General features: G+C 41.5%; 2 protein-coding genes across 6 annotated transcripts in view; one reads left to right on the top strand and one right to left on the bottom strand.

Annotated features, from left to right (window-relative positions):
* The window catches only part of PPFIBP1 (PPFIA binding protein 1), a 153,657-nt gene that overhangs the window by 51,457 nt on the left and 77,704 nt on the right, over positions 1 to 24,496 (top strand). The gene's annotated exons all lie outside the window — the stretch shown is intronic.
* CUNH12orf71 (chromosome unknown C12orf71 homolog) lies at positions 12,763 to 15,111 on the bottom strand. The gene is made up of 3 exons (XM_054591528.1): positions 15,066 to 15,111; positions 13,642 to 14,219; positions 12,763 to 13,096 (listed from the first exon to the last, which is right to left on the bottom strand). The coding sequence occupies exons 1-3, from the start codon at positions 15,109 to 15,111 to the stop codon at positions 12,782 to 12,784; spliced, it is 939 nt and encodes a 312-aa protein (XP_054447503.1). The 3' UTR covers positions 12,763 to 12,781.

The following is a 24,496-nucleotide window of genomic DNA, read 5'->3' as shown; positions in this document are numbered from 1 at the left end:
CACACCAGTCGATTAGTTTTGCCTGTTTTTAAAGTTTATATAAATGAAATACAGTATACATTCTTTTGTGTCTGGCTTAATTTCCTCCTTAATGTTTGTGGAACTTGTTTAGGATGTTGCCTATAGTTTAGTTTATTTTCCTTTTCCTTGCTATTATGGTATTCAGTTGTCTGTCTCTTTTACAGTTGCTGGATATTTAGGTGGTTTTCCAGTTTGGATGTATTACAAATAGTGCTCCACTGAGTGTTTTTGTGCATATCTTTTGGTGATGATTGTATTTTGCGTGTTCAGGGCCCTGTCAGAAATTTAGATTGTACAGCCCTAGGGAGTGATGCTGAAATGAACACCTGCAAAAGCAGACAAGCTGATTGTAGGTAGTAGCCAGGTGATTTGTCTGCTTCAGTGGGCTGTGCTAATTAAGCATGAGAGGAGAGAGCAAGATGTTTTCACAGATCAGTTTGGGCTCTTGGCGAGGTGGAAGCCCTGTCTGATGTGTACGTGGTATGGTAAGGCTTGCTCCCCTGGCAGAGAAGAGCGCCAGGTACAAGGTGGGATTACAGAGAGGAAGAGAAAATAGATCCAGAAGAAAGAGGTGCCTGGGGTCCCCTAGAAATGATGAGGATATTTCACCAGTCACAGCAAGAGCCTGGAAAAGTGACAGCCCCGGGGAAGAATCAGCTTGTGAGACCTGAAGAGTCTAAGAAAATGAAAGAGAAATAAAAATGGATCCAAGCCGGCAGGCTGGATCTCAGAAGGAGCTCTCAGAGCAATTTCTAAACAAGCTTATTAAGTTTAACTTTTGTTGTAAGGGAGCTTTGTAAAACAGTGCCCAAAGTATGAACCTTGAAGCCAAGAATGAACTTAATAAAATTGCTAAACTAGGAAAAAGCTATTTCTTAACACAAATATAGGATTGATGTGAGTGTGTGGGCTTTGCTGTGAGACTGCTTTGCATTCAGATCACTGCTCCACCACCACCTTTCCCGTGATCCTCTGGGCCAGCTTCCTCATGTGTAAAATGAGGATTTTAACATGCCCACCTTATAGGTTTGCAGTGACAATTTACTGCAATTCTCTCAGCAGCGACTTTTGGGTACAATGCACTAGCACTAAAAATAGCCATTTTTCTGATCTTGCTACTGTTATAACCTGTTTGACTCTGTATTTGATGCTTTGCAGGAGTTTTCATATCATGTATTAAAAATATATGAGCTTAGTTTGCTTTTTAAATATGTCAAACACTAGCAAAAATATTTTCCTACTTGCCTCACCTTCAGCTGAAACTCGGAGCAAAGATGAAGGAAGTAATTGTCCTTGTGTCCCTGGCAGGTCCCTCCCCTGAGTGAGTCAGTGAAGACACTGGTTTGTGGAACTACTTTACTCAGTTAGTTGAAGGAGAGGCCAGTGGAGCTGAGATCCATGGGAAAGCTGGGTCATTTTGCACAGAGGAAAATGACCAGACATTTTATAAACCAGCGTCCTTATTTCCCAAGGGACTTCAGAGAGAGGCTCTGTGGGTGATTCACTACAGACCCCAGCCGTTGCAGAGCGAACATTCCAGTTGGCTGTGGTCAGTGACATCTTCCCACCTGTTAGCAAATTCTGAGTTAGCTGTTAGGGCATATGGTGTAGATTAAGCTTGATTTTGCTCTCAAAGAGATTAGGAACTAATAAATGAATAACCTTGTAATCTGAAAAGGAAACCATGTGAGTGACTTGAGTCAAAGAGAACATTTGACCCAAGACTCTGAAATTGTAGCTCTGACTTCTCTACTAGTTAGCTGTGGAACTTGAGGTATACTGCTTACCCTGGCTTCTGTTTCCTCATGTGGAAACTCAGGAAGTTAGCTTTGGTTGAGACTATGACACAGAGGAGCATTCTGTGAATGCTTTAAATGGAATGCTCAGTTTCGCATGTTATTTGTGTTTTCCTAAATGCTGGATTCTTTCACAGGTTTTTGTCTCAACTCAGAACTTTTTGTGACAGTAGATTTTGGTACTTATGATTAAGATATGTCCTAAATTCACAAAATAGTTAATATCCACAGCAGGAAAAAAGCACATGACCAGACTGTTTTGACTGATGTAAGGCTATGTGTGAGTATATATAATTCATTTTCATACCGCCATTTACTTTATCCATCTCTAATGCTCTATTCATTAAAGGGTGTATATGCTTATATGTACACTACATAAATATGCAAGGCATTACATATCAATAAGCGAGTATGGCACAGCTGGGTTATGAACGCTGTATTTGGCCTTCTCTAATGTCTCTGTTTAAATTCTCAGTTCCCACAGTGCAGTTACACAGGTGGCAGTGTCCCAAATAAAATTCGAGTCTGTTTCACCATTCCAGATGTTGAAGAAAATATTTATTACAAAGCATATTTTAAAATTAGCATTGAGCCCCGCCCGGTGTGGGTCAGTGGGTTGGGCATTGTCCCTCAAAGTGAAAGGTCGCTGGTTTGATCCTTGGTCAGGGCACATGCCTGGGTTACACGTTTGGTCCCCGGTTTGGGAGCGTAGGAGAGGCAACTGATCGATGTTCCCCATGCACACTGATGTTTCTCTCCCTTTCTTTCTCCCTCCCTCCCCCTCTCTCTAATAATAAATAAAGAAAATCTCTAAACAAAAAAAATAAAATCAGCATTGAAATTAAATATTGGATTAAATTGAGTTAATAAATTAGAGTAAAAACTAAGGAGTGTTATCGCTTAATAATGACTTTTAAGTTCTGACCTCTATCTTATACCCAGCAGTATCTGCATGAAGCTGATACATGTAGGAAAAAATTAAGATTAAACTAAAAACTTTGGAATATTTGTACTTTCCGTTATTTACATGTTCTGGCGCCTCGCAAAGAGAAAAGAATATCATTTGTCTTGGAGCACAGGCAACACCCTAGTTTCTCCGCTGTGGTTATTGAGATCCCCGGGGATGGAGGCAAGAGCTCTGGCCGTACTGCTTCTGAGGCTGAACGGACGCAGGTGCAAGACTGAGGCAGGACTTCTTATGTGGCTGCATTGCTGCCTCCTCTTCATTAGGCCAAGGAAGGCCATGGGAGTGTGCCGGTCATTACTCAGGCGTGCCTACCTGTCACTTCAGCTGGCCGTGCAGTGGTTTCTAAGCTGGCAATGCGTAGCGGCTGAGAAAATGTCACCCCCAAGAACAGCTCCACCATGTGCCCTCTTCTCGTTACCCTTCTAGAAATCTTCATCAGTTTAATTATTCTAGGGGGGTCGAAGTTTTCCACTCTTGACGGTCTTTTATGGATCAAACATTATTCTAGGCAGTTCATACTAAAAATTCTGAAAATACTGCCTGAGGGTGACAGTCTTCCTTGGACTTGTGTGTCACACAGGTGGTTTCCTTGGTTCATTATGACTTGAGACAGTACATAAATGAATGTCTTTTCATCATGAAACTTAGACAAGATTTTCTTTTTCATTTTTGCCCCTTCGGTAATCTCTCCCTCTCCTACCAAATATCTAACATCACCTTTACAATTGAAAAGAAATATAGTTTTGCTTTTAGAGCCATTCCTTCAAGCACATTTTTTTTTTCGTGCATGAGGGTGTGGATGGAGTTTGACAGCTGCTGAAGCTCACAGTCTTTATTCTCACCTCTTAGGAAATTGGCAGTCAGTGACTTTGGTTTATTTTTCTCCTTTCTACGGATATGCAAGCATGTCACTGCAGACACAGAGAAAGGCACGTTTAGCAAATAAATGATCAAAACACATGGGGGTGTTTGTGTGTGGGTGTGAGCACATACCAGATCCATACTGGACAGGTGGTGTGCTTTTCTCTCAAGTTGCCACGAATGTATACATTTAACGAGGAGGCCTTAGCATCTCTGGTGGTACTTAGTTATGTAGTCTTAGTAATTTTTTAAGGAAGGAGAGGGTTCAAGGGAATTTTGACTCTCACTTAGTGGATCTGTGGTTTAATCTTATGATATTTTGGGGGAACCAGGGTTCTGCCACCAGAATGTCAATTAGCCAAGGCTCTCTAGTGCTTTGGGAATGAAGAAGTGGGAGAAGGGATTTCAGTCATTCTTAAATCATTATTTAGCAAGGCTTGTGCATTATAATCAAAGAAGTGAGGCCGGGTCCCCAGGGTGTGTTCCGTGTTCCTTGCATACCGGAATGCTGTCCTCCTCAGCTCACAGCCCAGGGCTGGTTCAGCCAAGAGGACACTTAAATTAAGGGTGTGGCAATTTACAGCCATTGTAGCAGGATAAAGTCTTTAGGAAAAAAAATAATACATGCTCTCCCTTTAGAAACTGTGGTAGTTTTCAGAGCATGAAATAGCCTTGACAGCTTCCTGTGACTATGAACACACCTTAAACCGAGAGGTAATCCATTGGCAATGACCAACTCCTACATATAATACAATAATTGTATTTGTCTTCAGTGTTTCAGTTTGTATTTCAAAACACAAATTATCATCGTATATTCAACTCTTACTTGTATATTTGTTTTTACTTTATTCCTTTACCTTCATGCTAGTAATTATGTGCTTGGCTTTAGATGCATAGGCCATTTGACACAGTGATATTAAGAGATTTTAGAAGAAAGGTCATCAGCTGTCTTTCTGGGCTATTCTGAGATTTTGTACTATATTTATTTTGGATCCAGCTTTTCTTGCCCATGATTAGCTATTCCTCCTCCTTGCCTTGGCCTCTCATCATGCTTGGAAGCTTTTCAATAAGTCTGTAATTAGATGACTGTTTTGTTCAGCAAATAAACACAATGTCAACTTTGGGAGGGAGTCAAGAAGACAGGATGGGACTCTCCATCGATGCTTCTGGTCCAAATGTGTGGAATTCCTGGAGCAAGGACGTCGGCTTCCAATACACTGATGTCTGAAGGTGTTTCCTGCTTGGGGAGGTTGCCTTTACAAAGGGAAACATGTTTCCTGAGGCATTCTCCAAAGCTTTGGATGATTTGGTGGGACTTAAATTGTCTTGTTGCTTATACAGTTCTAGAAATTAAGGAACAGATTATTTGCTGGGAAAAGCTGGCTTTCTGGCTTCATGGCCTAAATTGGTCTTCCTTGGGGTTTGGCACAGAGCAAACACACCTTTTAGGGACTTTGCACCAGGTTGGGCTTCCTGTGTTGCTGGGGGAGGTAAACTGAGTGTCAGGCAGGAAATAAGGGGTCCTGACGAAGCAGCAAACCTTCGGGCATAAGTCTTCTCCCAGGATGAAGGAGCAACACCCAAAAGGACCTATTTACAGTGACCCATAGCACCCTCTGCCTGCTGACCCCTTGTCTTTCCTCCCCTTGTCAGCTGGCAGAGCAGCAGGCACTTCTTTGTGAAACGGTGTCCCAAGTGATTCTAGAGGCACAGAAAACGCCAAATTCACTGAAGTGCTGCCGGATCTGGAAAGTGACTTCTGTTTCCTCACTTGGTGGCCCTCCTGAATCTTAGAAGATAGAGCTGGGGGGAAAAAAATATCAGCATCTTCTGGCTGATTCTTTGCTCTTGTTACCTGATAGTATACAGTCAATTCTTACTATCATTTCTATTAAGTCTCCGTGAATACGGAAGTAGAGAGTCCTGAATCGTTCTTCCTGTGGGATATACAGGCTTAGGTTCTTTGAGCCCCTGCCAGCATTTTCTCAACCAATTAATATATAACCTTGTTTCTGTTTAAAGGCACCTTACTTAATATTATTGATTCATTGACAGTGAACTCGTGATACTATAATTCATGTCCATACAAAGCTTATCTAACACTTGTATATCCTGCATAAGGCACATCACAGCTTTCTTGCACTTAGAAACACTAGAAATGGCTCGAGGGCCATTTCAAACATCGAAATCACCAACAAAATGCACAGAAATGTGAAAAACAAGGACACCTGTTTATAGTATGAAAGCTGAACTGAGACAGGAAGTCGGAGCCTCACCTTATTTGACCTCAGCTGGGACCATGCTCACAGGCAACTCACACTTTTTGCTGCCCTGTGTATGTCTGTGAATGACCGAACGCAAAAGCACCACTGGTATTGATTTCAGGGTGACAAATAAATTTTAGTTAGTGGGCACATTCACAAATATCTACTGTATAATATAAAATAATACCAATTATTGTGGCAGGAACCACCCCACCGCCCAAGCTCAACTCTATAGTACATGTAGCAGACTAATCATTTGAGGTAAAAGTGAGTTACAGATTGGTGTTGTGACCGACATCCAGAACACATTTTTAACCTTGTGTAAAGTGAAGTCCATCAAGGAGAACTTGCCCACTGAGTAAATCTTGTTGTTGAACAGATGACAGTTAACACTCTGCCAGGCTTTGAACATCTAGAGAATAGGAACAATGTCTTGTGTATCCCCGTGTCCTTGGTATGAAGGGTAATAATGGCCAGTGCATAGTGGGACTTCAGTGAGTGAATGAACACTAAATGAATGAATGAAAGAAAGGGCAAGGAGAAACCTGCTCATGATGCCTTAAAGTCCACTTCAGGGCACCTTAGGAGCCTGATGCGTATTTTCAGCTTAGGTAATTTTCTGTCCAGGGTTCATGTCAGTGGTCCCTAGTTGTTGAAAACAGTAGTGTGTGAAGGTGGTGTAGCACGGGGGTGCGTGTCATAGCTGGGGCCGAGAAAGGAGCAGCAGCCATACTGAGAAAACTGCTTAAGGGCTAGAACAGGATTTGATTCTTCTTTCTTACCATGGAACCTGGTTTAAACTTTGTTATTTCTTGGATATTTCTGCTATCAGTTTCTCTCCACTTCAGTCCTTTTCCCACACTGCTGTTATGAGAAACGTCTCTCCAAAATACAGGTTTGATGATCCCCATCTCTTGCTTCAAAAACTCCATTCTTCCCATAGGATACAAATCAGAACGCCCTACTGTTCTGGTTCCATCTCTCCACTTCAGACTTCTGTCTCTTACCCTTGCACTGAAACACACCCTCTGCTCAAGCTAATCTGGACTTTTCACAGTTTCCCAAACAGGCCTTTTAGGACTTAGGGACTTTGCCAGTGTTATCAGCTCCTTCTCCCAGGTCTTTTTTATCTTCTGTGCTGTGTCTGGTGAGAGGCCCATCACCCTGAGTACGAGCTCTTCAAGGGAAGGCTTTATTATTCTCATCTTTGTGCACAGCCTCTGACACGTTACTATTCAGTGAACGTATTTAAACCAGTGAATCAATCTAAACATTATCTGGAGGATTTGGAAATTATTTCAAATTAAAAAAAGGATAGAATATCAGTAGACAAGTAGAAAGATGTGGCCCTTCTTTTGTTACTTAGCTTTGTCTAGTGTAGAAAACTGAGCTTTTCCACTCAGGAAACATCTATACCAGTGATTTTCAACCACTGTGCCACAAGAATTTGTAAAACATGCAATACCTGACTGTTCAGTCAGGGGCACTGACCTCTTTTCCCTGAGATTGTCAAATTAAAAAAAAAAAAAAAAAAGTGACAACAGCCAACATAATAACTGTGTGCTGTGAATGAAACAAAATTATACCTATTTTTTTTGTCAGATTGGCAAAAATATGTATGCTTTGGCGTGACACCGAATTTTAGTAACTTGTTTATTTGTGCCATGAGATGAAAAAGATTGTAAATCACTGCGTTCCCCTGCCCCCACTATAAACTTCCAGGGACTAGACTTAATTAAAATAGAAGCTAGTTAAATTTTATATGAGAGGAAATGACATTCAATTTCAGATATTATCTATTTAATTATTTCCTGCAGATTAACCATTTGTTTCAGCAAATGTTTATCATGGAGCTTCTATGTACAAGAAACTGGGCCAAGGGCTTTGGAGCATGAAAAGATAAGCAGAACACAGGGGCTTTTGTCTGGTGGGAGAGAAAGATATGGAAGCACATTTCTTTAAAACAGGATAAAATGCGCACTTACTACAGGTAGTGCTATGGTAGCATAAAGGGAGGTGAGGTTATCTCCAGCCTGTTCATTTCTGTAGGAGAGCTTGAATTTAACCTGGGCATTGAAGGGTCATTTGGGGGTAGGTAGGTAGCAGGGCAAAAGCGAAGGAGTAACATGGTTACGGTAGTTCCAAGGAGAGGGGACTGTATAAGCAAAGGCACTGAGGCAGGAACGTGCAGGGAGCAGTAGCACGAGACAAGTACTGCAAGGAGTGTGAGGGTCGAGGGGGGAGTGTTGTTAAATACGACTGGAAAAATATATCAGGTTCCCGTTATAGAGAGATTTAATGGTAGTTTCCTTGCGCTTAATTCTGTAGTCATTAAGAGTCATGGCAGATTTTTAAAACAAAGAAAGTACATGACAGCAACTAGCTGCAGCAAAAATTTGTAAGCACTTACTATGTGTCAAGCACTTTTACTAAATCCTCATTACTTTGAGGTTAGTACTATCAGTATAACATTTTATAGATAAAATGGAAAGCCCAGAGAGGTTAAGTAACTTTTCAAGCATCCGCTGCAAATCAGTGGGGACCTGGGGTTTGAAGCCAGGAAGTCTTGTATAAGAACTTGGGTGTTGAGCCTTGGCTTGATGAGAGGATTCATGGACACTCTGACCTTCCCGTACTGTTTGCAAAGTGTTTGGTGTATATGAATGTGTTTTAAGAAAAAAAAATCTAAGTCTGTATTTTTAATCATATAAGAGGTATGCACCAAAAAAGGATAATAAAGACCTTCTTTTCACCTTCTTTTCCTCCAGAGTGTTCAATGCACTGTGTAATGACTTTACACTTATGCTGCTTCTTAGGCTGGAAGAAGCAGAGCAATCTGGCCCTGCTCAAAATAAAAGGAAATGTCACAACAACTTGCGGGAATTGCTATTATAAGTAGCAAACTCTTCCTGATTGTGAGAAACAGAAGAAATGTCCAAAAGTTCTTTTGAAGGTAAACATGAGATCCAGGCCTTGAAACTTGTGATTATTTGTGGGCAGACAGCCTAGCTTTCCACTGGGCAAAAATTATTCTTTTAAATTTCAGCAAAAGCTAAATAAATTCCTGAAATCTAAAATGTTTTTGAAAAATGCCCAGATGCTAATCTGCTTTCAACTGGACCAAGTTGTCTTTTTACAGTGAGAGGGACTTATGGGGCGAATATGTATTAACCTATGAGACTGAAAATTCCTTGCAGCCAGTGGTGAATCCCAAGACAGGTGCCAGGATAAACGAATGAATGGAGATTAAGGTGCTGCTTGGCTTATATCGCTTGAGAAATCAAATTAATACCTAGGTTTTATTTAGGGTAAAAATTTTCATGCTTTAAATATGTAAATTTTAAAGATATTTCTATCACAAGTATGGCAAATATAGTACTCTATTTTAATAGTGGAGAGCTGGATTTCCTACTTAATGGATTTTTTCTTAGTAGTTTTCTCATTTTTCTTATTTTCTATTTTATGTTTTTTTCCTGGACCATTTGAAAGTATCTTATATACAGTCCGTATTTAGATCTTTCCAATTGTTAAAAAATATCTTTTATCATAGTTTTGTAGATTGATCAAGAATTCAATCAAAGATTATAAATAGCCATTGGTTGTCATGTCTCTTTAGTTCTCCTTTATGAATGGTCTCATCTTCCTGCCTTGTTTTTTCTTATTTGGTATTTCGTGACATTAACATGTTTTTAAAAGTCTAAGACAGTTGTCTGGAAGCATGCCTTTCAGTCTGGGTTCTTCAGACTTGGTTTCCTAGGGATCAGATTCAGGTTAAACCTAGGTAGCGAGAATACACTGCTTCTCTTCAGAAGGTTCCTGAGATGATGTTAGGTAGGCTCATTTTAATCACTTGGTTAAGTTGGTGTTCACTGGACATCTTCATTGTAAAGGTCCCTAATCTCCCCGATAACAAATAATATGTGGGATAATTCTTGGAGACCATATGCATGTTTTGTTCCCTACCTGTCAGTCATTCATCCAGTAGTTTTAGCATTCAGTCTTGATCCTTATGTGAGTCAGGTTATGTTCGTGGTTTGCAATAGGATGATTGCTGAATTTCTGAAGTCATGTTACTGGGCAAAAATTCTCCTTTTCATCCCCATCCCCATTTAGGAAAAAAAAATTAAGCCCCTAAGACAGGTAGCAGAAGAATTGATGAGAACAAAACTTGAAGCCAATTGTCAAAACATATGTTAATATTTAAAACGTGCAAAGTGTCTTTTACTTTTTTAGTGTGTTTTCAGGAAAGTTGCGTGAGTGAGGGAAAAGGGAGAGAGAGAGGAGAGCACGTGTGTGCGCATGAACGCTTAGTTTTGGGGATTTTGCACTTAAAATAATCTTTATTGATGCAGATGAGGAAAAACTAATGGCCATTCTTATTTCCTTCTACACTAAGACAATTCAATAATAATGAGATGAATTTTCATTCAGCAGTCACACTGTAAACAGATATTTGGTGTTTGCCTTCTTGTTTGAAAATATCCCAGAAGTAGTTCTTCAGGAGGCTTATTTGATTGAAATCAAATGGGCATCAAAACCATGGAATTCTTTTGAAAGGTAGGAGGGTAAACAGAAATTGTGTAGTAGGGAGATTTCTTGATCTAGGCTTATAATCCTTTTGGAAATTTATCCTAAGGCTTTTATACCCACCGTGCTCCTGACTGGCTCACTCAGTGACTCAGTGTTATCTGATGAGGATCTTATTTCACTTTTGAAAGCAGTGTTGTTCTCTGTTGGGGTCTTAGGGGGTAGCAGGACAAGATTGACTTTAGGCAATGCAATATAAAACCTACCCATCCATATTGAAATTAGAGAGCACCCTGCATGCAATATAAGTTCTCCCACTTGCAATTCATAATGAAAAGATGTTTATTTTTGAAGCACTTAACTATCTATCCTACTTAAACAAAACTATTCTTTAAATATTGGGGTAAAGACCTTCCCAGGCACTCTCTGTGAATTCATTTATAATTTGTTTCATTTTTCTTTTCAGTATTTTATAAGAGGACTTGGGACACTATTTTGCAGACCTAGGACTGTGCATCCTCTTAGCCATGAATTTTCACATTGTGCCCTTTAAGTCTGGAAAAAATGATTTGTCTCTGTTTTGCTGGTATGGCATGATCTCACATCTTCCCTCCGCCACCACTGCCCGCCCCCCCCCCCCCCCGCCCTGCCCCAGCCCACAATGGGATCCTGCTGAGTAAGGTTTAGTAGGGGGTGATTTATAAAACTTACTTTTTCCAATTCTGTTTGGTGAGAGCTGAATACTCCCTACATTTCCTTGAGAAGTGCTCACACTATGTTTCTGTCTTATCTTATGGCATTGTTATAGGCTCTAGATAGGCAGTACCTCACTAATTCAAGCAGCTGAGCTTTATGGGGTGCAAGGTTGAGCAGTTCACTTGAAGGAATTATTTTAGTTTTAAGTCTTGAGACAATGGATCCCCAAAACTTACTGGTTTATTAGATTAGCATGTGCCTGGCAAGTACAGTAATTCTGCAAGAGGCTTGAGGTTACAGAAAAGCCAGTGTCTTTCTGTGACTGCCTCCAGTGCACTTGATGTGTAGTGGGCCTCCTCCGGCCCCAGCCCCAGATATGTGACACAAAGCAGAGATCCCAGACACAGTCCGCATGCAGCCAATGGCTTCATAGTGTTTTTGACACCATAATGAGAAAGTGCTGAAATATTTCTTGTTTTTAAACACTTTGACTCACATTCTAAGCTGTAGGATGACAACGCCAAAGAATATTTAGCATTCCAGTTCTTTGCAAAGAATATTTATTGTAAGGGCTTGTAAAATACATTGCTTGAATCACAGAGGGTAAGTTCATACTTGTCAAGCAGGTTTAAACAACACTGAAAAATGTACAGGGTTTACTTATTTAGTGTGGGCAGTCCTTCAAAGCAGTTCATTTTAGTTGAGTTTTTCTTAGAGCTTGACTTAATTACTAGAGAAGGAATTAAAATAACAGCAAAACTGTGGTTACATGTGCTGTGATGGTAGATGCCATCTTTCTTTTAGGCATATCATAGTGACTAGTCTAAAGCAGCAAGAAGACTCCATGTATACTTGTTGAATTAAATTTTCAGCTTAGTTGCTAAATTCCTCTCGTCCCAGGTTTCACTGTCTGTAGTCACCACCTCACTTGGCCTTAAACAGATTGCCATTTTTTCTTCTTCCTCCCCCTCCCCCTCCCCCCCAACTCTATTCCTGCTCGGGAGAGAACAGATAACAACAACAACAGTACTATTTATGAAGTGCTTATATGATCTCATTTAGTCTCCCAATAACCCAATGAGGCACGTATCGTTGTCTTTCCCATTTCATGAATGAGGAGAGGCTGCTTAGAATGGGTAAGTAGCATTCCCAGGCCTCACATTGCTTCCAAGTGGGCCACTTATTTTATAGCCAAGGCAGCGCATGCTGGAACCAGCCAGGTCCCCTAGGAGCATCAGGACCATTGTCTAAACACCTGACGCACTGCCAGTTGAAGGCCTCCCTGATGGCTCAGTCCCTGCTGCCACTTGCTCAAGCCCCAGAAGGTCAACCCAAACCATACTGCCAAGCTGGGAATCTGATGGGTTGTACTATTGCCTTCTGAAAACAGGGGTTTAGGTTAATGGTAAAGTAGAATTAAATACAATAAGAAAGGGAGAGAGGAGAGAAAAAGAACACCTTCATGTTAGGAAGGATACTACTCCTTAAAATTCCAAGAGAATACATTTCCATCGTCTAGATAACATATATACCTTCCGTGAGCTGGAAGAGGAAGGTGGTGAGCTGGAAGAGGAAGACTTGGGTAACAAGAATATGTGTTTTGTGTATTGGAAAAAAAAAACCTGACGGGGATTGAAGAACAGGGGCAATCAATAAGTTTTAAAATCTGGCGACACAGGGTGTTCTAATTCAATGGATTCTTGAGGTTGGATTCTCTTGCTTCTGTGAAAGAGTCTTTTCTTCAGCGTTAGCTGACGGGGGTACTTGGTGGCTTTCTGAGGATGCTGTTGTCCCCAAAATGCGAGGACTTGCTGCCTTAGCCAGAGGAAGACCCATCTGAAGTTGAGACAGGAGAAGGCCTGTGTACTGGAGTGAGCGTCCTCCTCCTCCTCCTGGTGGTCCGATGAGCTTGAGGAGGTCTCTGCAGTGCTTGTTCTTTGGCTGCCACATGCTTGGCTTATTGTCTGCCAAGTAAATGAGTGATGTGTAAGTTACGTGTAACCTCGGCAATGTGGGGTCCATACTTACCCATTTATGCGGCTCAAATCCTTTTACCAAAAATAACCAGGCTGTAAATGCACAGTTTCCATACTCATTAATACTGTACTTGAACACACACACACTTTCTTGTTACAGATTGGTCATGATTGTTAGCCTTTCCTTTGTTTTCCTGTCCTTTTCTCTCCCTCAGTGGTTCTTAGTGTTTTCCCTTCAACTCCACCCTGACCCCTTTCCCTTTCCTTGCTGTTGTCCTTCTCTTGTTCCTGGCCATGTCAGACACCTAGAGGGCCACCCTGCTTCACAGCAGGTAGCAATGCTGCCTGCATCCCGCCCTGGCCCTTCCACCACACTGGTCCCCTGCTTGCCTGTGAGGCATCTCTGGGCTCACCTCTGCAAGTTCATGTTCCCGAATCTTTGGAGGATCCCGTGGAAACTGGATGACATCCTCATTTTCTGGTGGGCCGAATGTGGGCAAGTCTTGACAAGTGTCATGTTCATGATGACCGACCTGAGCCGTGGCTAGAGAGGTGCAGCCGGACAGCTGGACATCTTCCTTTTGAGCAGATTCAGGGAACACAGACTCATCTTCTGTGTCATCTTTCTGATTTTCTAGAAATTGCTCAAGCTTTTGCATAAGACCATTCAGTTTGCCGAGTGTCAGCTGTGTCTTCCCTTCAGGGCACTTGTTTGTCCACGGGTTGTCTCCATGTAGATCCCAGCCGATGTTGGAGTCTGAATGGTTAGAGCTCATATCAATATCCCAGGCCATGGTGATTCTTAGTTTGCAAAACTGCTCTGGGTCGTCCTGAATTTGGTCTTGTCGCTCCAGGAGTCTCCCTACACTTTCAGTCTGCCATGACCCTTGGAAAGGAGGGACAGAATAGACCAAGGGACCCTCGGCAGATCTGTCTTTGCAGGAGATTGTGTTCTCGTAGGAATAGGTGTCCTCACCAGGGTAGTAGCCCACAGAGAGGCTCAGGTTTGATTCGGATCTGTGGTCCTCTGTGTCAGCGCCGCTGCCCCTGGACAGCGAGTCCAACAGGGCATGCAGAGGCTCGGATTTTAGGTCTCCCTCATCCCAGGAATCTTCAAAAGAAAGAAAAAGTACCTGAGATTGGTAAGACGAAGAGGGGTGGCTGTGTATGTAAGCAGTGACATTATTCATTCCTTTTTCTATTTGGAACTATCCCACTCTGATGGAAGTTAATCCTGTTTTGCAATCCCCAAAGAAAGGGAAAAGGCGGCCCTCCTCCTTTAAAAATCTCTCTCTTTGTATAACAGTTCCTTCTCCTAAGCATCTTCACCTGATGCCTCACACCAGCTGTTTTAGTATGGCTGAAAGAACTTACAAAAGAAGAATGATCATTGTATAAAATTTGAAAAATATAAAAAATATAAAGATGAAAAATAAATATGCCTATGATCCCATTGTTCAGAGATAATGATAACCTCATAAAAACATTTTGGTGGATTTTCTTATAAATTTATCTTTCAATATATACACATATTTATACATATACATACTCCTAGTCACATACATATGTGGATATGAATGTCACATTCATTGAAACTGAGATTATTTTATGGCATAACCTGCAATAAACATACATTTGGGAATTCTGTCATTTTCAACCACTTTCTTTTTAATGACTATTAGGTGGTGGTTATTATTTTTAATAAATAAATATGCGGTAAACTCCCTTGTCAATGAATTTTTGTCTCTCTTTATATTCCCGTGTGTGGATTTAATGGATCAAAGATCACAAATATATTAAAGGCTCCTAATAATTGATACCAAATTGCTTCCAGAAGGGTTGTAGTCATTTAGATGCCCATCTCCCACCATCTGATGGCATTTTTTGGTCCAGCTTTTTCTGTGACGGCCCAGTAAGTAAGTGGGGGTGGGCCGGGAAGGAGGAGACACACACATACGTGCACAGTGCAGGCTCTGCTGTTCTCTGCTCTGGTGGCTGCCCATGTGGAATAGGTGCTACCAACTTAGTCCTAGATTGGATTTTCAAAATCCTTTAGCTCCTGTGTCTCAGTGGCTTAAAAGTCCAACAGCCAGAGGTCTGTGTTCTGGGACTGTTGGTTACCATGACAACACAAGGATCCATGTTATAGTTAGAAAAATGGAAAGAGAAAAAAGGGATAGAAAGCCACAAGAGCTACTCCTTGCTTCTAGAATATTCCATTACCACACCATCCCGGGCTGAAAAGGATCCCTCTTGAGGGCAGAAAGGTAGTTACTTCTGCAATGGCTATTACTTCCCTCTTATCATGCAGATGTCTAAGATGCTTCCTATTTCAAGGGAATTCAGAGCCTATTTGGTGAGATGGACATAAACACCCCATTGTAGCACCGAGAGGTAAGCGAGAGGTAAGCGCAACAACAGAACTTAAAAATAATGGTGTGGAAGGACACAAGGGGCTGCTTGTGAAGCCGAGGTTGAGGCTGGGGTGGGGGAATCAGGAAAAGCCTCCTAAGGAGGTTGTTTCTGATGTGTTTATGAGTGGACGTTAGTGAGGTGAGAAGCAGGGGCTTGGCTTGGGGGAGAGGGCCTCTCCGGCAGAGGGGACAGCGTGAGCAGGGAGCCTGGCGTGGGAAACCGCCAGGTGTGTGGCGAGATCAAGCAGGGGTCAGTGAGGCCATGGAAGCCCTTCCCCCACCCCACTCCCATTCAGCAACTTGGATTTTTACACTGTAAGCCTGCACTTGGGTGACAATGTTCATTTATCAGGCACCCGTCCAGGCAATTCAGAGTATATTGAAATACTTGACGTGGTTAAAACAAACAAAACGAAGCTTCCAGTGGCCTAGGCAGCATGAGAATTATTGGTTGGCTTTAATGAGAGTGGGATCAATAAGTTCGCACTGGGTTGAGGGATGAATGGGACGAGAGGAAGTAGAAACAGTGGGTAGAGGCTGTACTTCAGGAGCGTCTGAATGAGAAAGTGAGAGGAGGACGCGGAGCTAAGGTTGGTTTCCGTACCCTCCTCCAAATAGAAAAGAGGTAAGGAGTCAATACTGGGGAGAGGCCAAAATATATCGCTTGGCTGATCTGTTTGGGAAAAGTAAGGGTGGGATCCATGGCATCGGCAGACGGGTTGGTTGTAATAAAAAGAGTATGTTGTTCCATGATGTTAGAAGGAAAAAAAATGAAGATGGATGTGGAAAAATTTGGAGAGATGCATTGTTAAGTACCACATTTTCTTCTTTGAGTTTTTCAGCTTCTGCCTTATTCCTGAGATTAAATCCGCATTGTTTTTTATACCAAATCTCTTAGCTGGTTCTCTTTCTTGTTCTCCTTGTTTCCGTTACCTTGACTGTCTCTTCAGTAACATGAAGTGTCTTGGTCCTTCTAGAATTGCATTCCTTGTCTTCCTCTGTGCATACCTGCTCTCACCAAGCCCTCTCACCTCCCAGGCTGTCCTTTCCTTAACCACTGGCATTAACCCTTTCCTTCCAATGGCATCATGAAATTATTTGGGGACTGGTCAGATCATAACTCCTGAGTGATCCAGTCTGGTCATTTTGCCTTTGCTGCTGTGATATTCTCAGTGGATACTTCATGGGTGGAGATAGTAAATCTTTTCTTGTGTGTTTCCAAATATGCGTTTCTGAAGACAAATGTGGAATCGAAGGCTCTCAGTTGCATAGACTAAACCAAATACACCTTTTCCATGAGCAGTTATCGTGGCCAGTGTCATTGCAGCAGCCTCCAGGCCGGTCTAAACTGTGAGGCTGTGGGAGACTGTTCTAGGTCATTTCAGTCGTTTTTAGGAAGGGAATAGGGCATGCACTCAGTTTCCTAGGGATGGAGTGCGTGTGTACTTTGAAAAAGTATGTTCTTAAATTAACATTGCTGGGACCTGCTTTTGCTTTTTGCTTTTTGGAAACATTTTCAAGTTTCAAATAGCATTCAAAGGAACCTTTTATATTTTATCAAAAAGAGGCATGGCTTTACACACACACACACACACACGTGCGCGCGCGCATGAACACACTCATACACACACTTCATTTAAAATATGCAACTCAAATAATAAAAGTCCCTGCAACTCCTCTTCTGCCCCAGAAAAAAGGATAATGACTGTTAATGGTTTGATATATATTAATTCACTCAGACTTTCTTTTCTGGAAGCAGCAGTGACACACAGCACCCTTAAGATGTCATGTTGCAGACTGCAGTCAGTTCTGCAGAACAACCGAGCTTTCACCTCTAATAACAGACAGGGGATTTTAGTTTTCATTTACAGTACCCTTGTGTTAATTTCTTTAAGGCCGATTTGACTTGCTGGCCCAGCTTCTCTTGGATCACAGTCATATTATCCATATAGTATAAGCTGTCTCACCATTACCTTTTCTCTTGAAGCAGAGCCTCTTGAGGCTACATAATAAAGCCTCTTGAGGTTTTAAAATGATAGTATGTTGTGAATTTACAATGTTTTAGGCCTCAAGCCAATAACAGTGGTAACCTTAAAATTTGGACCATTTCCTAAAATCCATTTGGCCTGATGGGATTTGGAAAGCTTGTAATTCAGAAATTAAGCTGCTGTTATGGTTAATTTTATGTGTTAATCTGACTGGGTCTGTATAGGGTAGCTCAGATACGTATTTGGTTAAACATTATTCTGGGTGTGTCGGGAGGGTGTTTCTGGATGAGATGCACATTGGAATCTTTGGGCTGAGTAAAGCACGTGGCCCTCCCCGGTGTGGGTGGGGATCGGCCAGTCCTCTGAGGACCTGAATAGAACAAAAAAGCTAAGGAAGGGAGAATTCTCTGTCTGCTGTCTTTGAGCTGGGACATTGGCCTTCTCTTGTCTTTGTACTCAGACTGGATCTGGCATCTTCAGCTCTCCTGGTCCTTAGGCCTCTGGACTTGGACTGCAACTTACAGGATCAGCCTTTCTGGCTCCCAGGTCCTCGGACTCTGACTAGAGCAATGCTATCAGCTCCCCTGGGTCCCCGGCTGGCCGATGGCAGATCTTGGGACTCTTCATCCTCTATAACTGTGCGAGCAGTCCCTTATGATACCTCTTTTTAAAAATTCATATACACACACACATTTTTGTGTCTTTATATGTATATACACACATATACATATTTGTACTATTGTTTCTGTTTCTCTGGAAAACCCAGACTAATACAGCTACTTGTTCTTCATTTTTTGAAATTATGAAATATTTTTAACTATACAAAAAGAAACATCATGGGCTCTGTGATGTGATGCACTGAGGACACAACATCATTTCTGTGGTAGTCTTGCTAGTAATGCATACTCTTGGCCTAATAGTGAGACACAATCAGACAGACCGCAACTGTGGTTCAGCAGAATAACTGTCAAGTGCCAAGGTCATAAAAGGCAAGGGAATACTGAGAAACTGCTCCAGACTGCAGGAGACTAAGGAGAAATAGCAACTACATGTGCTGCGGAACTCTAGGTAGGATTATAGAATAGATGAAGGACATTAGTGTAAAACCTGGGGAGACTTCAATATGTGTATTTCAGTTAATAGTATTATACCAAAGTTAATTTCCTGTCCTGATGATTTTTGTGTTAAAATGTTAACATTAGGGTGAAGGATGTAAGGATACTGTATTTGTACCTTCTTTGCAAGTCTAAAATTAGGTCAGATAAAACTTAAAACTTAACATAAAAACGTAAAACTGAAGGCCCCCAGGACTTCAAAGGAGCAGATTCCCTTTTTTCCCTGCTGCTGGTGTGATCGCTATGCTGAAAACAATGTTTGTCTCATGCCTGCTTGGTCCCATTTTACCAATTAATATATTGTTTTACCTTTGAAGACAAAGACCATCATAAATATGAATTTATTTAATAACACTGAACTTTTAAAATGGTTTACATTTAAAAATGGTTAAGATGGTAAATTTTGTGTTTTGTGTATTTTACCACAATAAAAATATTTGAGGGAAAAAATCCAATGTAAATAGACTGGAAGGGATGCTCTTTAGAAAAGAGGAAGTCCCTTATTCTCATAGTTTGTTTTGTTTTATAAGAATTATTGTGACCAGGACATCCTTTTTCCCAACCAGATTAGCTGAAATATTTACTGTGTTTATTTTGAGGGGTGGGCAGAAGACAGGTACCATTTCCTATGCTCTGTTTATATGTTCATTCCCAAATAGACAAAACCTTATCAGAGCTCATGCACTTAATTAAAGGAGGATGGCAGTGAGAATAATGTTTTGGTGTAAGCAAAGTTAAAGGTTACCAGGCGTCTGCTAGGTGCTTTCATATATTGTGTCATTTCATTTTCCTGACAACCCTCTGAGCGGTGTATTTTCACCGCTGTCCTAACTTGTGTAGCTCAGCGTCCCCAGGTCTGCCCCAGAGTCCAGAGGCCCTCCAGCGCTCGGCCACCAACGCTGAGAACTGGCCTCAGCTGACTGTGACCCTCCTGGGCTGATGTGATTTGTCAGCAGTTGTAGTAGATGGGAACCACGTGTCTCCTTTTTTAACAACTTCACTTCCCAGTATTCTAGCGAAAACAATGTATGGGCCAACCTCTGCCACACGTACAAGCGTTTAATGGCAAGCAGGCCTTGGTGGGTTTTTTTTTTTTTTGTTCTTTTGTTTTTGTTTTTGTTTCTTTGAGTTGGGGGAATGGAGGGAGAAAGAAAGGGAGAGAAATGTCGACGTAAGAGAGAAACATCGATTGGTTGCTGCCCATATGCTCCCTCACCGGGAGGGAACCCACAACCTAGGCACATGCCCTGACTGGGAATCAAACTCGTGACCTTTTGGTTTGCGGGATGACACTCCACCAATGAGCCACATTGGTCAGGGTGAACAGCCTTGTTTTGTAAGCTCCAGAACTGTGCTGTTTCACAGGGTAGCCACTAGCCACATGTAGCAGTTATGTGTACAATTAAATTAAAGAAATTTTTTTTCAGTCATACCAGCCACGGGTCAGGGCACAGTGACCACCTGTACTAGTGGCTACCTTATTGCACAAGGCAGATACAATACGTCCATCATCGCAGAAGCTTCTGTTGGAAAAAGTTGCCCTGGAAGTTCCCTGTGCTCTGTCCTTTTGTGTGTTTGGGCAGCACTCAGAACGAAAGAAAGTTTCATTAGAGGTCGATGGGGCAGTATTCTAGCATCAAGAGTTAGCTAACTTGTTTGGATATGTCATCCAAAGCATCTAGAAGCAAAACTGGTGGAAATCTTCCACTGAGGGCATCATTTTGAAAGGTTTAATAACTGTGTTGGATAGAGTCTTATTTTTAGTTTATGTAAGCGTGGGAATATCTGTATAATACTATAGCCCACTGTGAACACCATTTAAGTTACGAAAAATTGTTGGGGCAGCCATTATGCTAAAAAAACAACCCTCTGGTGTTCATCAGAGAGAAACAAGTTGACTTGATTTTCTGTTTATGTGAGCTTTTAATTAATTATGCAAATGGTAGCCTTAGAAAAGGTTAAAAATAATGATAATTTTTGTTTCACAACTGGCCATTTTGAAAAATTGCAGACAGTATAACAGACTGAGTATACTTTGTCTCATTCAGTTTGTACATCAACCCGTTCCAGTAGGTTTTGCAGGTATTAATCTCATATGGAGCTTGACTGAGTTCTTCAAAGTCCTGTGGCTGGGGTATTGCCTGGTGGACCCAGTTCTTTATTTCATAAGTGAGAACTAGGTGCAAATCATTTATACAGTTGCCAAACATAACGTACAGCTTTTCTTATTTCCTAATGTCATAAAGGCTCATACATACGTGAGGTCAAGGCTGATACCAATGCCCAACACCAGAACCTATAGGCTTCTCCTAGCTCTCTGTTAGAGTACTTCCTGTATTTTTAAAAATTTTTTATTACTTTAACAACTGTGTCCCTACCAGATGAGTGCCTGTCAAGTTCTAGGCTACTTCTAGCAGCAGCAAACCCATTTTTAACCTGGCTTTGCTTCATCTATAAAATTGAGATGATAATGTTTTCCTTGCAGTGTTTGTAATGATTAGGGATTGAATGTCGTGATTGGTGAATGAGTGCAGGGTGCTTGAGGAATGCTTTTATTCCATAATTTAGGAAACTGAAACTTCTTCCTCTTTCAATGGTACCACTCTGGGGACAATATTTTTTTTCCCTTCTTTCAATTTTAAAATTTCAAAGGTAGCTTCATGTCCAACCATTGAGTATAAAACTCATGTGCGCATTTAATGATCATACTTGTTTTGTGTGGTTTTCTGTCTCCCCCGCCACTAGACTGGAGCCTCCGCCAGAGAAAGGCAAACCCATGTTGTCCTAGGCAGTGTCTATATCCGCCCGCAGGATGCCTGCCTGGTCGCTGGACTTCTCCGGGATTCTGGAGGTCATGGGGAACCACCAGTTAGCATCCTTTCCCACTGTGTTGCTTACAGGAGCTGCACTGGAGACTTTTCCATTTCTAGTATGTTCTCCTGTTGGGGTAGAGGTGCCCAGAAAGGGTCCTTTTCTGGGGCTAAGCAGAGGTCTGGTGAAGTGACTGTCATCCAACCTGGATGTTCAGGCACCACAGATGGAAATTGTTTTGAGGCCAGCAATTCGCCCTTCGGCCCCTTTCTCAATTGGGTAGACAATACGCTTGGTGGGAAAAGTTTTCCGCAAGAAATCTTTGGGGTAAAGGATGGGGAGGATGTAGACTTCCCAGATGCTCTCGGAGGAAACAGGAAACCACGGACTGAAGCATTTTCCTTTCCCTTACCTTAAAGGACTAGCAGTCAGGTGCTCAAAATGTGAAGACCTTTGTCCTAGTTCTCTAGGGGACTGAAAGGAAAGGGCCAAGGTGGGAGTGAGGGGCAGAAATCTAAGGAGACATGCTCAAGGTTGATTATCCAAGTGGAGTCCAAGAGTTTGGAGGCAGGTAGACTGGCATGCAGTTCCCCAGCTAACCCAATGCGAGAAAATATGGATAGGAGGTAGCCTACAGTGTCTTTCTTATATTCTGGAAAATCAGAAGGATGGTATGCAGTATCTGAAGAACAAATGAAGAATGAATGTGACTAGGAGCAGGAAATGTGAATGCCTATTATAAGTAATAATTCAAGTTAATTAGAAGGGAGCTAGAGGAAAAGCAGAATGGGAACAGGTGAGGCTGGGGTGGGGGTGGGGCCAGGGTGGAGGCAAGATGCAGGTTGGGTGTTTCTCTGCATCTCTCTGACCATTTATCCTCAGCCATTTCGGAGTTCCCACCAGTAGATGCTGCCTGTGGGTCAAAATCTCCTGTCCCTGCATCCCTTTCCACCTTTAAAGGTTTACCAGTGCTGAGCTTTACATTTCTCTGCAACCTTTCCCTAGCACAGATAAAGCTTTCTCTCCCTGTGCCTGAGGCTAAAGAAAATTAAGCTACAGGAAGTTCTCCACCTCTGGCTCAGATCTCCCCCAGCATCTGTGAATAGATGCTCTTGTGTGTCTGCACAATGGTCTCTATTCAATTATGAATCACTTGTGCATGTCTCCTTTTGGAAAATAGTTTGTTACCCAGAATTCATTTGTGGTGGCCTTCCAGCTTAGGAACTGGTTAATGAAAATGACATTGATTAATGAAAATGACATGGGTTAATGAAAACTGTAGGAAATAATCAAAGCTTTTTCAAATATTTGAAGATAAGAATAACTTTTTTAAAACTACAAAACCAATAATAGGTGATTATGGAAAAATAGAAGATACAAGAAAAGAAGAAAAAATATTTTTCACAGCCTACCAGAAACAAAATTTTAGGTGTAGAAATCAGATTACTAGTTGCCAAGAGCAACAGTGGGGAGGTGGATAGGGACCGCTGCATAGGGACTAGAGGGGACAGAAACCACCTCTGTCGGCCTTGTCCAGTGAAAGTGTAATTTGAGCCACAAATGCAAGCCAGCACCTTTGAACTTCCCAGTTTTGGTGGTGGTTACCCAACTGTGTACATGTATCAGAACTCGTTGAATTGTATACCTAAAACAAGGAGGCTTTTACGTGTTAAGTATACTAAAATTTTTTAATAAGAAACCAGTTTCTATTAGCCAGAATAAGCTAGTATAGGTTCTTCCCATGAACATTTATTAAAATTATCGCCTTAAAATGAAGCTCAGGTATGGAATTTGTCAATTTTTAGAAAAATAAAATTAAGAGCATTTGTACAAATCTAGTAATTTTTACAGACTTCAGATGAATGTGTCTGTTTTTCCTACGCAGCTTAGTTTAGAGAGACTGGTAAAAGTTTAATTACTGCTATTTACAAAAAAAGATTTGTATGTGTTTGACAAGATAAAGATGAGCACAAATTGTTTTGAGAAAGACCTTATACTAATTCTAGGAAAGAGCTTGCCTTTTCTGTTTCATAACTACTTCTTTTGCAATATCATTTTAAGTCACTTGTCTCTGGACGTCTTTCTGCTTCTGTTATATAACATACTTTGTAGTAACTATTTTGACAGTGGATCAGTCTCTCTGTAGGAATTTTTTGGGGGGGGTGTATGTGGGGGATGTAGCTCACGTACCTACTTGATAGGAGGAGGTTGTGGAGCATTTGGTTGTGGGGGAGTAAGTTAACTTTCAGAACTAAAGCCAGGAAATATTTTTGGTTGTAGAACTATGTGTCACTAGTTATAAATAATGTCATTTGCCATTTGGCAGCTATTTTGGTGTTTTCTTTTTACACCTAAAAAAAAAAAAATCCAGGTTTAAGTTTTGTTAAAGCTTATGGAAACATTGACAATTTACAAATTCTAGGAATAATAGGTGGAGAGCATATCTTCTAAATAGTCTTAAAGCCCAAAGTCCTGGACTAAGGATAAAAAGATAAAATTCATTAGTGCTGGAAAAACAATTTCAGAAGCGTAGTCTCAGGAAGGAAGACGCACTGTTAGCAAATTATCCCAGAGCATTTGTAGAGCACAAAGTGTGATGTCCATATCTTACAATTTGACAAGCTGTATAATACTTTTAAGAAGTAGACCCCTCGCCCTGGTCAGGTGGCTCAGCTGGTTGGAGCATTGTCCCAGGCACCAAAGGATTTCAAGTTCGGTCTCCTTCTCCTTCTGCGTGCGTACAGAGGCAAACCAATTGATGTTTCTCTCTCTCCCCTGCCTCCCCTCCCCTTCTTCTTTTCCTCCATCTGCCTCCCTCCCTCCCCTTTCCTGTGTTTCTCTCTCTCTCTCTCTCTCCCCCTCCCTCTTGCACTCTCTCTCAAATCAATAAACATATCTTCAGGTGAGGATTAAAAAAAAAAAAGTAGTAATAGATCCCAGGTTAAGAAGAACGTAAGCTCTTCTCATTTTGTTAGTTCAGGGCTTAGTTCAAGTGTTCTGTGCTCAAGAAGCAGTTAATCTAAGTCTGTTGTTTTAAAGATGAAGTTTGTCCACCTCAAG

This window comes from Pteronotus mesoamericanus, unplaced genomic scaffold (assembly GCF_021234165.1).
Source record: "Pteronotus mesoamericanus isolate MK-2021 breed Mesoamerican mustached bat unplaced genomic scaffold, CSHL_Meso_final scaffold_21, whole genome shotgun sequence".
NCBI classification, from domain to species: Eukaryota; Metazoa; Chordata; class Mammalia; order Chiroptera; family Mormoopidae; genus Pteronotus; species Pteronotus mesoamericanus.
The sequence above is the reverse complement of the archived record's forward strand: the minus strand, read 5'-3'. Positions and strand labels throughout refer to the sequence as shown.

Excerpts from the sequence above, each read along its gene's own strand:
- CUNH12orf71 (XM_054591528.1), bottom strand. The coding sequence starts at position 15,111 with ATGGGCAGCCACCAGAGCAGAGAACAGCAGAGCCTGCACTGTGCAC. Across the intron at positions 14,220-15,065 it reads GCAGAGCCTGCACTGTGCAC|ATTCCTGGGATGAGGGAGAC; the intron begins GTATGTGTGTGT and ends TTTCTTTTGAAG. Across the intron at positions 13,097-13,641 it reads CCTCTCTAGCCACGGCTCAG|ACAATAAGCCAAGCATGTGG; the intron begins GTCGGTCATCAT and ends TTTACTTGGCAG.